The sequence below is a fragment of the Myxocyprinus asiaticus genome, chromosome 30 (genome assembly GCF_019703515.2).
Source record: "Myxocyprinus asiaticus isolate MX2 ecotype Aquarium Trade chromosome 30, UBuf_Myxa_2, whole genome shotgun sequence".
In the NCBI taxonomy this organism is placed as follows: Eukaryota; Metazoa; Chordata; class Actinopteri; order Cypriniformes; family Catostomidae; genus Myxocyprinus; species Myxocyprinus asiaticus.
In genome coordinates, this window is record NC_059373.1 from 2,484,766 (window position 1) to 2,497,604 (window position 12,839).

Below are 12,839 nucleotides of genomic sequence, written 5' to 3' on the forward strand. Positions count from 1 at the left end.
GATGGGGTGCAGGATCTTGAGCCACGCCGGGGCAGGACAAGCCGGCTAGCATCCATCTACTGCTCTACCATCGAGAACTGCTGGGCAAAGTCCTCGACGGTGTCGCCGAATAGGCCCGCCTGGGAAATGGGGGCAGCAAGGAATCGTGTCCTGTCGGCCTCACCCATCTCGACCAGGTTGAGCCAAAGGTGGCGCTCCTGGACCACTAGTGTGGCCATCGTCCGCCCGAGAGACCGCGCCGTGATCTCCGTCGCTCGGAGAGCGAAGTCGGTCGCCGAGCACAGTTCCTGCATCAATCCCAGGGCGGAACTACCCTCGTGCAGTTCCTTTAGCGCCTTGGCGGACTTGCAGGAGAGCCATGGCGTGCAGGGCGGAGGCGGCTTGTCCAGCAGCGCCGTAGGCTTTGACCGTCAGAGACGACGTAAACCTACAGGCCTTGGACGGGGGCTTTGGGCACCCGTGCCAGGTGGCGGCATAGGTGCACCGCGAGCGCCTTTATCCACCGGGGGATTGCCGAATAACCCTTGGCCGCCCCACCATCGAGGGTAGTGAGAGCGGGGAAGCTGAAAAGATCGGGACCGGGCAGTAAAAGGTGCCTTCCCGCGACCTTGTCAGCTCTTCATGCACTTCCGGGAAGAAAGGAACGGGGCGGGGCGTGGCTTTGAGCGGCGCCGCGAGCCCAGGAACCAATCACCGAGCCGCGAGGGTTCAGGGAAGAGCGGTGAAATCCACTCTAACCGACGCTCGCGGCTGTCCGGGAAAGCATGTCGTCATCTCCGCGTCAGCCTGTGACTGGGCGATCGACCCTGAAGGGAGGAGCCCAGCTGAGGCTTCCGACTGGACGAGCCCGCTCTCCCATGCTGCGCTCGAGAGCTCATCACTTTCGCGGGCTCCGAATAAGAGGTCGAACTCGCCGTGAGACGAGCCAGCGGACTCACCCGGAAGCCCGATCGGGGCAGACGAGCGTGCTGGGGAATGGGAGGTCCGCGGGGGGATACCCGGCGGAGGCGGTCCCATTGGGGTCCCCAAATCGCCCCCAGTGCTAGCCGCGCTGGCCTCAAACCCGTGGGTAAAAGGACCGAGGCGGGAGCCTCTGGGGTGGCTCGCTTCCTTACGAAGGCGAGCCGCGACCGCAACGTTGCCATGGACACATTCTCGCAATGAGAATGTGACCATCCACGAACGCTGTCTCCGCGTGAGCAGTGCCCAGACACGAAAGACAGTGATCGTGACCGTTAGAAGGCGAGAGATAACGAGCACAACCAGGAATAACACACAATCGGAAAAGCATCTTTAAAAAGACGCGTCTTTAAAAAGACGTTCCGTGTGTGTGCGCTCTTTTAGAGAAATATATACTCTTTTAGAGGGGAAAAATGCTCTTTCAGAAAATATACTCTCTAGTTTTTCTGCCGAAGCGCCCAGGGGCATTCTCTGCAGTGCACCAGTGCAGAGGAGGGAGAAGCCGCTGAAATGCGCCGTCAGATCCAGCAGGTGAATGAACAGTAGTATTCAGCTCAGTGAGCATGACCGTTCGGTTCCGAAGAGAAAATCTGAATGAGTGGTTGCATACCAGCTCCTTTTATACCCATATGTTCGGGGGAGTGGCATGCAAATACCACTCGCCAATTTTCATTGGCCTTTTATCAAAGACCAGAGGTGTCTCGGGCTCCCAAGAGTGACCCCTAGTGTCACTACATCGACACCAACGTCGAGTGAGTGACAGATAGGGAACTAGTGACATTTATTTTGTTATGATTTTTTTATTTTTTTATTTTTTCATTACATCACTCTGTTTTTCCCAGCCTTGCTTTTCATATGCAAACACATCGACTTGCAATGTTTATATCTCAATCGCTACTTTTTAGTTGTTTACAGTTGCTACCCGCTCATTCTTTTTAAATGTTGCGAATTCGTTGCAGCAAAGTAAATAAACAATAGTGACAGTGTTCATTGATTTTAGAATTAAAGTTCCAGTTGTAATCCTCCCTTGAATACCAGAATAAAATTATGGATGATGTTTTTTCCAGTTTAAATTTGATCTCTTGTCGCTTGGGCGAACAAAGTGATCATTAATTTGCAGTGCAAGAGATTTCATTCCTCGTATACTGCCGCTACCACTTCCCTGATACACATTTTTTTAGCCCCACCGGATTTTTTCGGTCTCCGGTCAAACAGTGGGTATTCTGACCCGTTCTACAAAATGTGTCTATATGGGGTGCATCTTTGCTTTCCCTCAACACTTCTAAAAGGCATAAAGAATGCACTTACCACAGCAGCTGGAGACAGAAGGAATGGAACTGAATGTCACGCTGAAAAGACATCACTCGCTCGCTGGAGATCACAGAGGACAGTCACCACTTTGTAAAAGGACAAAACCTAAATTGGTTCGGAGTGGAACTTCAATAAATTGCACTTTGAATGTCTCTGCATTGTTCTGTCTTTTCTGAGTGCTGAAATCTGTCTTTTAATCTGACTCCAATATAAATTGACCTCTAATTTAAATTATAGCTCTAATTAACTTCTGATCATTCTTTTAATTTTATCTTTTTAAGTTATTGATTACTCTGAATCATCTTAATTTTAATTTTGTCCTTTCAATCAATACTTGAATGTCGCTTAGAGTCTCACGCCGGCCATTATTTCAATTACGAGGATCTCACGTCACAAGCGAGCCCGTTCAGTTCATAGTCAAAGGTTGTAGGGTAATCTAAATATCATCAGATTTGGCTTCTCTCATAATCAGATGATACCATCGCTTAGACACGTACACACAACTTGCTATGACGGACGATAAGCATTGACTGAAGTCTTACATGGATTCTCCTACACTGAGCTTCAGTAATGGTCTTATCCTGGTCTCATACTTGCGGTAACAAACAGTATCTTAACACAATCTACCGGTCACAAATGATTTCGGAAGAATTCAGAATAAATCAAATAATAACAATTTCACATATGATCAGAATAAACAAACATTCCTAAAAATAAGATATAAGTCAGAGAAACATTCATGGCAAATAGAACTACATACAGTGACAGTATGGGATCTCTGAAAACAGATTCTCCCAGAGTTCCTTGCCAACCTTCCTTAAATATCCAGACAGAATAAACATTGTGTATCAAATGGTATTATTCTTTGAACCATGAGAATTTGGGGGTGAATGGGTTCTTGACTTCCTGGGGTTTAACCTTGTTAACATACAGGAGATAATTTCAATTATCAAGGAGACAATTTGGCAAAGACCTTATAACTTTGTTACCATTAGTTTTATCAACATGGGAAAGAGACCATTATACCAGTCGCACAGAGACCTCTTAAATGATATCAAACACATACAGTTGCATTCTTTGTTTTCATGGTATTTGTTATATTTTTACATATAAATCTTGTGTCTTTTTATTGGTCCTGAGCTGTTGAAGGAGAGAAGGGGGAGAGAGAGAAGAGGGGGGAGCAAGGTGATTTGCAATTTATGACACTGTGGTGATATTCAGGTGTAGATTTCAGCTTTTGTGAGAGAGTTCTATGACGTTGGTTCTCACAGAGTTCTTTGACTTTTACCGGAAATGGTGCCTTTTGTGTGTAGACATACTGGTGCCAGCCTTACACTGGTGCCAGCCTTACACTGGTGCCAGCCTTACACAACTCCTGCCGGAAATGTTCAAGGAACAAAGACGTCACTTCCTTAAACCGAAGAACATTTGCAAAGCAAAAATGTATTGGGGTGTGTGGCAATGCCCCTGCTTATATATATATATATATATATATATATATATATATATATATATATATATATATATATATATATATATATATATATATATACTGTATGTACTGTATTGATTCCTTTCTTGTGTAACTTCACTACAAATCACTAATGCGCTGAATATAAGTACTCTACTGAATAATCTCTTTGTGCAGTGAAATATTGACTTGTTTCCTGATTATTTATTTCATTGTTTTCCCTCAGGAGTCGGGCTTGAGTCTGCTGATGGTTGCTGTGCGAGAGAGCTGTTTGTCTATCGTTGACAGATTGCTGGAACTGGGGGTCAGTCCAAGTGACAGAACAAGGGTAGGAGTTTCCCTCTGTCTGGACGTTTGTCTTCAATAACCAGGAAACTTTCCCAACACCAGCCACTCACACACATGTTGTTAATTATTCACACACAATTAAGTTTTTTAATGAAAATGGTTCAAGGGGTAGTAGCTTATTAAAGAAAATTACTTTTCATTACTGTATGAAAGACACAATGTCTGTATTCATATATTTGGACACTAATGTACACCTGAAAAACAAACCTTTTAATGTTTCAACTGTCCTCCACACTTGACTGAATTAATGTAATCTTAAAAATCAAAATGTGTGAATGTAATCTTAACATTTGTGGCATAATGTTGATTACCACAAAAAGAATTCCATCTCGCCACTCGTTCATTTCAAATAAAGTAAAAACTGTGGTTAGTGTAAAGCAGTGGAACTGAATGGGGCTAGTCCGTCAACGTTATAATACACAATCTTTTAAAAGTATAGCCACAAGACATAAACATTATGTATTAACATGATTTAGTGTGATAAAATCAGGTTTTACCAGCATTACAGTATTTATCAGATTACAGGTCTTAGTTGGTATTACATTGCCATGACAACAAAGTATATAACTTCACACAGAAGGTTAATAAGTAATTTTATCACACTGAATTCATGTTAACGTGTATCAAAAGATTGAGGGGGCAGTGGTGGCTCAGCAGTTAAGGCTCTGGGTTACTGATCAGAAGGTCAGGGGTTCAAGCCCCAGCACTGCCAAGATGCCACTGTTGGGCCCTTGAGCAAGGCCCTTGACCCAATCTGCTCCAAGGGCGCCATATCATGGCTGACCCTGCTCTCTGAAAAAAAGAATTTCGCTGTATATGTGCAAATGTGTGATAAATAAATATAGTTTTTTTACATGTTTTTTACAATTACATGTTGTGGCTGTACTTTTGAAACTGTGCATTTCAATGTATTGTGTAATTGTATTTTTTTTCTCCCCAATTTGGCATGCCCAATTCCCAATGCGCTCTAAGTCCTCGTGGTGGTGTAGTGACTCGCCTCAATCCACGTGGCGGAGGACGAATCTCAGTTGCCTCCGCGTCTGAGACCGTCAACCCGCGCATCTTATCACGTGGCTTGTTGAGCGCGTTACTGCATTGCGGGTGTGGAGGCTTCACGCTATACTCCACGGCATCCACACACAACTCACCACACGCCCCACCGAGAACGAACCACATTATAGTGACCACAAGGAGGTTACCCCATGTGACTCTACCCCCCCCCCTAGCAACTGGGCCAATTTGGTTGCTGAGGAGACCTGGCTGGAGTCACTCAGCACACCCTGGATTCTAACTCACGACTCCAGGTGTGGTAGTCAGCGTCAATACTCTCTGAGCTACCCATGCCCCAATGTATTGTGTAATTTAATGTTGCGGCCTCATTCACTTCCATTGTAAGTGCCTTACTTTAGCTGTAAACGAGGGACAAGTCAAAAATATTTTGCATTACATTTTGCCACAAATGCTGTCCACTGAGTTTACATTTTATTGGACCGGGAACGTTGATTTAAAAGACTTTTGACCAAAGGCTTATGCTTAAATGCATGAAATTGGCTTTTTAGACAGATATTAATTGTCTATGGATGCATTTCTTCACGAAACTACAATTTTAATAAATTAATTTTTGAAATGGGTGAGTTCGATCAGATAGCGAAGGAAAAGCTATCAACAGCACACATGGGAACTCCTTCAGTACTGTTTTAAAAGCATCTCTGCACCTCATAAAGTCGCTTTCTCAGAGAATGTGTGCACAGCTGGAATCTGCTCAAACAAGCTCAAATTGAAGATGGTTTTGTTTAAAAATTTTGGTCACAACATAATTCCCATACTTCAGTTTGTGTTCTTCTGTAGTTTTGATGCCTTTATTATTGTTCTAACTTGTGTAAAAACAGCATTAATAAAGAATGATTTGCAATGAGTTGTTTAAAAGTGCAACATGGATCAACATTAACCAGTAAGTCGAATTTGACGGGGTGGGCTGGAAAATTAACGGCTGTGGAGTAATTAGTGGTGTTTGTTAGAGGCAAATCTCACAGCTTGTTGAGAAGAGGTGTGTGTTTACTTTCCTGAGCGATCAGACTTATGATTTTTAACCTGTTGGACAATGAAATGGATGACTTTAACACTGAACCTACATGTAATTATTTGAGACTTTTATCCAGTGCTTATGAAATTGATGGGATATTATTATTATGTGTTTTATTAGGCAGAACCACCTTTACAAGCATAAAACTGAAGTGTATTGCTTTGTGTGGAAAGAGTGGAATTCTTGAAAAAAAATAAATAAATTCACGCTACGCCACGTCTGAGGCCATGATGAATGGATATTGCAATAGTTGTGTTTCACAGGGACTACATTGTCTCATTGCTGGTGTGGTTGGACTGATTTTAGTGTAATTCCTGTCAGCTGTTTTTACTTATTGCATCTCAGCTGTGGCGACTTTTACCAACTCATTTAGATGTGCAATGTTCCTTTGCAGATTTTGCTTCTCCAAATGGGATCATGGGAGAATAATTAGTGCAATGCTATTACAATGCAATTGAATGGTGACCAGAACTTTGAAGCTCTTTGAAAGCTTTTATATATGTAATAACACTCATTTTACTAAAGTAAACACATTAAAGTTGTGCATTTTTGGGGGTGATTTTATGATATTTAGACTTTATTTAGCTCTTAATTACTAAATGACACCATTCATTTTCATATAAAACAAGCACATTTTATGTTATCTTTACTTCAATAAAAAAAAACACCTTCATTTCAGTAAATTGAAAGAATCAAAACATCACAATTTGCCATGCATTGGGGGTCTCTGGTGACATCTGCTGGAATAAAAAAATTATAATTACATGAAATAACAACAGTGTCCAGTAGATGATTTAAGTGCTCCTTGCATTGGCTGATCTCTATAAGCTCATGTTCTAACAAACTTAATTTCTAGATATTAAGTTATACATTGGATATACAGTACTGTGCAAAAGTTTTAGGCACTTGTGAAAAATGTTGCATAGTGAGGAATGTCTTCAAAAATAATGACATGAATAATTTTCATTGATCATTTAACATCATACAAAAATCTAAATCAATATTTGGTGCGGCCACCTTTGCCTTTAAAACAGCCCCAATCTCCTAGATACACCTGCACACAGTTTTTCTTGGTTGTTGGCAGATAGGATGTTCAAGCTTCTTGGAGAATTCACCACAGTTCTTCTATCTATTTAGTCTGTCTCAATTGCTTCTGTCTCTTTATGTAATCTCAGACTGACACGATGTTCAGTGGGGGGCTTTGTGGGGGCCATGACATCTGTTGCAGGGCTCCCTGTTCTTCTATTCTAATCTTTTCTATTTGCAAAAGTAATGTTTGGGAGTCTAACATGTGCCTGTACAGTATATTTAGATATTATAAAAAACTATTATTTATCAAATTGTAGCATTTTTTTCTAAACCACTTGTGTTGAAGTGTCAGATTTTGCAATGATGCTCCAATATGCTGTCAAACATGACAATGCTCCAGTCAAATCCGATTGTGTAACAAAGAAAATAGAGTTATTATTTGTTACCTGTCATTTATTTCAAACATCAAACATCAAAATTCTAGCATAAACTTTGTCACGCAGGGGTCAGACTCAGACTTCGACCTGTGTGGTATGGTTGGTATATATAGACAGGTTTGTCTACACTTGTGAGGGCCAAATGTCCTCATCAGGAAAAAAAAAACTCTTAAATTGGTCAGATGATGTTGATCTTCAAATCTAGTGATGTACACATGTTTGTGTGATGGTTAGTGTTAGGTTTAGGGGTAGAGTTTGGAAATATTTTTTCTTATAGTAATATTATCATTACTATTGTCAATGAGAGATCAATGATATAGCCAAACAAACCTGTGTGTGAGTGTGAGAGTGTGTGTGTGGGCGGGTTTAAATGGACATTTTTTTAGGTTACAAACTGGTAATTACAAGGGTATTATGCTATAAATGTGGTTTATGAGGACAATTCTAGTATCCCCATAATTCAAATCACTTAAATAACATACTAAATGTTTTATTGAAAATGTAAAAATGCAGAAAGTTTTTTGTGAGGGTTAGGTTTAGGGGTAGGGTTAGGTTTAGGTCAGAGAATCTATAGTTCATACAGTATAAAAATCATTATATCTATGGAGAGTCCTCATAATGATAGCTGCACCAACATGTGTGTGTGTGTGTGTGTGTGTGTGCGTGTGTGTGTAAGTGTGCATGTGTGTGTGAGTGTGTTTTCTGCATTGTGGATGTTTTATAGTCTCACCCCTTCATTTATGTGTGGTTGTGTTCTGCATTGTGTCTGATTTATTGATTTTTATTTTATAAAAACAAATAAAAATCTCTGTATTTTAGTATTTCCCATTCATTTCCTATGGCTAAAGGAAACAATTTTTTTTATTAAAGAAAATCAAAACGGGTCAAAAAAGACCCAAACACAAGGGTTAAATATTGATCTATTTCTCACCCACACCTATCATATCGCTTTTGAAGACATGGATTAAACCACTGGAGTCATATGGATTACTATCATGCTGCCTTTTTATGATTTTTGGAGCTTCAAAGTTCTGGTCACCATTCACTTGCATTGTATGGACCTACAGAGCGGAAATATTCTTCTAATAATCTTCATTTGTGTTCTGCAGAAGAAAGAAAGTCCTACACATCTGAGATTACATGAGGGTGGGTAAATGATGAGAGAATTTTCACTTTTGGGTGAACTAATCTTGTAATACTTGGGTGTTTCTTTCATTTCGAGCACTATGAACATCTAGAAAGTAAAGTCTTGTTAAAACATTTATCACACTCGCTTTGTTTTAGTGAGGGTGTTTATTTAATATAATTTGTCTCCTAACAATGTCCAATAGTGTATGTATATTCTTCACAGATTTAATAAAATATTTAATAATGAATAATAATGAAAATTTTTAAACATGAATAATATTTTCACACTTTGCATAATTTGGCAAAATTACAGCTTGATTGGAAATAACGTTGAATAAAAGTATGTGATATTTCTCTTGATTTTTCTTTGTTTTGTCTCATATTTCATCTCAATAATGCTCTTCACTGACACGTTTGTCCACTTGGTTAACAAGTACACTAAATTTGGAAAAAAACGTTATGATTGGCTAAATTGTTTGGTGTGCTGGAATGCCACAACTGTGGGACAGTCGTAATTTTTGAAAAATAGGTAGAAATCATATTCACACGATAAATATTGAAATGGTTTATAAGTGTATGTTTATTCAACTTTTTGTTTAGATGATCAATTTTAAACAGGCAATAATTTGAATTTTAAAATGGATTGCCATAGTTAAATATTGAAAGTCTGGGTCTGGGACAAGGATAAAACAGTCAAATCTACACATAAATTACATTTTAAAAGTTCCAAAAAATAAATGGCAAAGACCTGTTGAAAAGTGTCCAATTCAGTTTAAATAAGACCTTCGTATAGCAAAAAGAAAAAAAACCCTGGGACATGAAACTGCCCCAAGTTGAAGAAGCACCCACTTATGGTTTGTTGTATAGGGTTTGTTCAAATCACTGACTTTGGTATTAGCATATAGTCAAAGTGATGCTTGCCTTAACAAACAGTAATTAATCTATGATTTGGAAAAGTAAAAATATAGGATTCATGAATTATTACAAAGTTCATTTTGAACATGTGCATCAATCTCAATTCATAGGGGACGTTCATTTGGCTTCAATGTTTTTTCCAATCAACATGATTTCTGGATTAGTTTTTTGGCAGTCTGTTGCGCCACATTCTATTTTCCGTTCTTTTATTTCGCAAATGTCATTAGTGCTTATCGCCTTCCACTTTTGAATCAGGGGAAGGCGTAGAAATGTCCAGAGTGAGTTACGGAGAGTCGTTTGTCTCTGCTGTTGTCTGTACTTGAGAGGTCTGGATTTGGCCCAAAGTGTCTTCTCTATTGGACCACTGTTGAAAACATAACTTTTGGACCCTGTGTAGTGCACAATGCTTGATAGAATCACTGTTGGGACGAGACATCTGTCTGGCTGCCAGTTATCTATCAAAACCAGTTGCTTTAGAAATGTGTGGATGGTGAAGTGGAAACTACGCTGAGTCTAACCTGGAACGATTTACTGAGAAATCCCTCTGCAGTCCATCTTTGGAGGTGTCTGGAATGCTCCTTATTGCAGGTATATTAAAACACGGGAGAGCTGTGGTCTTTGAGGGATAGTTCACCTAAAAATTCAATCAAATAATTTACTCACCCTCATCTCATTCCAAACCCATAGGACTTTCTTTCTTCCATTGAAAGCGAGTGGTTAAAATTACATTTTGATAAAATATTACAAAGACAAAAGCTCTTTACTTCGAAATGGTGTCAACAGATTGAGGCCACATCCAAACTAATACGTTTTAGTTTGAAAATGCATTAATTTTGCGACATTTACGCCTCTCATCCAAACTAAAACTGTGTTTTCCTCCACTGAAAACGGAGCCATTGACGTTAGGAAACTGAAAACTGAGTTTTTAAACGGATAGGATTTAGTTTGGTTGTGGTTCAATAAAATAAATAGCATGCATTTTTATTTTATTGTAAGATTCCAACAGCGTATGCACATCTAGTATGTAATATAAATGTTAAATTTTTTCACATGAACGCTGTTTTTTTCTGGGATTTTTCCCTTCCATTAGGACAAGCATTCCCAAATAAGTTGGGAGTTTAGGAAGTTTTTTATTAGTGTGTGTGTGTGTATTGTGCTGTAACGCCACAATTTTGATGTCATGTCAAGTTGAAAACAGTTAAGAGCTGTTAAAAACATGTCTCAAGACACCTGCGTTCGTAGCGCTGGGTCTAGCTTTTTTTAGCGCAAGAACACATTCAGCGTGAATGGCCCCTTAGTCTTCCAAATAAATGGGGTAATGCATGTGTATGTGTGAGTGTCCAGTTTGTTCTGAGCTTTTGCTCAGTATTCCATTAATTTACAAGCACAAACTAGCTGCTTGCATCCTTCTTTCCTTTGCTGGAGAACTTACGAGATCTTTGGCCGTTCTGTAACCCTGGCGATCCTGCTGGAATGTCACTCCAACTGAGTTGGATTAAATTTGTGTCTTTGACTCAAAGCCTCTGCCTGTAGCTGTCCTAGAATAACCTCTTGTTGCACTAAAGACTTCCTCTTCAAAGTAGCAATCACACACAAGCCTTAGGGAATGTGTCTAAGTGAGAGAAAAGACATCCATATCTATAAAACAATGGTTTGTAAGACATGGGACAAAACCAACCTTGGTAATATGACAACTCATAAAACATATTACTTTTACTCCCATAGCCAAAAATAAAGAAACCAATGAAGAGTGTTGTTATGAAGTTTAACCCCTAACTCAAACCTAAATAAAGTGTTGAATAGGAGGAATAATGTATCGGTTTGTAATTGTTTGTTGATTGGTTGTTCTCAATGGGAAAAAAGTTGTACCTTTTCGTTTATTTCCTACAATTTACCTGTCATTAGAATTAAGACCAAATCACAACCAAATATTCCAAATAGCTGTATAATAACAATAAGTCATTGTGTTGTTGTAGTAATTAGTGAATTTCTATGTTGATTTTGTCAATCAGGATGGCAGATCAGCTTTGCATATTGCTGCAGCTCACTCCAAAGACGAGATCGTCAAACTTCTGGCAAGAAAGAGTGATCCCAATTTACCAGGAGGGGTAAGATTTACTGATCAATTTAACAGCCTTCCCTAGATTTAGTCTTAGCCTCAGACGGTTAGTGCACAGACTGTGAAACACAAAAATGGAAAACACTTTCTCCATCTAATAAGCAGCAATCAGATTGGCTGGTTTGATGGACCTTCTGCGAGTTGAAGCACACGGGACTTTACATTAGACTGCTTGGAAACGGAGTAATGTTCACAAGATTCCAGGTTGATTTGACGAAGGACTGGGTAAAAACATTGATTATCGGGGGCCTGGGTAGCTCAGCGTGTAAAGACGCTGACTACCACCCCTGGAGTTCGTGAGTTTGAATCCAGGGTGTGCTGAGTGACTCCAGCCAGGTTTCCTAAGCAACCAAATTGGCCCGGTTGCTAGGGAGGGTAGAGTCACATGGGATAACCTCCTCGTGGTCGCTATAATGTGGTTCGCTCGTGGTGAGTTGTGCGTGGATATCGTGGTGGATGGCATGAAGCCTCCATGCTATGTCTCCAAAATTCGCGCTATGCATCTAAAATGTAAATATTTGACAACTGGCTGATAAATTTCACTCAACAGTGACGGCTAAGAGTTCTGCATTATTTACTGTTTTCACAACTGTTTACATTAATTGTTGCTTTTTGAAATACATTGGGGTCCAAAAGTCTGAGACCACTAGTAATAATGCTTCTGTTTTGCATTGTTCTAATCTAAACCATCTGTACTGTACAAGAGTTAACATGATCAGTGTCACAGATTTGCTTACAGTTTACCTAGTGTAGAGCCGAGGAGGGCGGGGCCGGGCTGGAATGAGACACACCCGGTCCCCAATCAGCCTGATGGGGCGCGCGAGTGATAAAGGCGGCCGGGGACCACAGTTCGAGAGAGAGAGAATTGCAGGCAGCTGTACTGTGTGTTTTTGGTTGTGTGTTTTGTTTAAATTGTTTATTAAATTATTATTTATATTATTAAGCCGGTTCTCGCCTCCTCCTTTCCACTGAACCCCCTTACACCTAGAAATAGTGCAAAGTTTAAAAAATGTTTCTTGTTCATTTTTTTGTTGTATT

At 40.0% G+C, this 12,839-nt stretch overlaps 1 protein-coding gene across 1 annotated transcript in view; it reads left to right on the forward strand.

Annotated features, from left to right (window-relative positions):
- LOC127420675 (serine/threonine-protein phosphatase 6 regulatory ankyrin repeat subunit B-like) overlaps nucleotides 1-12,839 on the forward strand; it is a 69,585-nt gene that overhangs the window by 11,783 nt on the left and 44,963 nt on the right. The window contains exons 2-3 of the mRNA XM_051663125.1: nucleotides 3,969-4,070; nucleotides 11,695-11,790. Coding sequence (XP_051519085.1) covers nucleotides 3,969-4,070; nucleotides 11,695-11,790 — 198 coding nt within the window. The remainder of the gene's footprint in view (nucleotides 1-3,968; nucleotides 4,071-11,694; nucleotides 11,791-12,839) is intronic.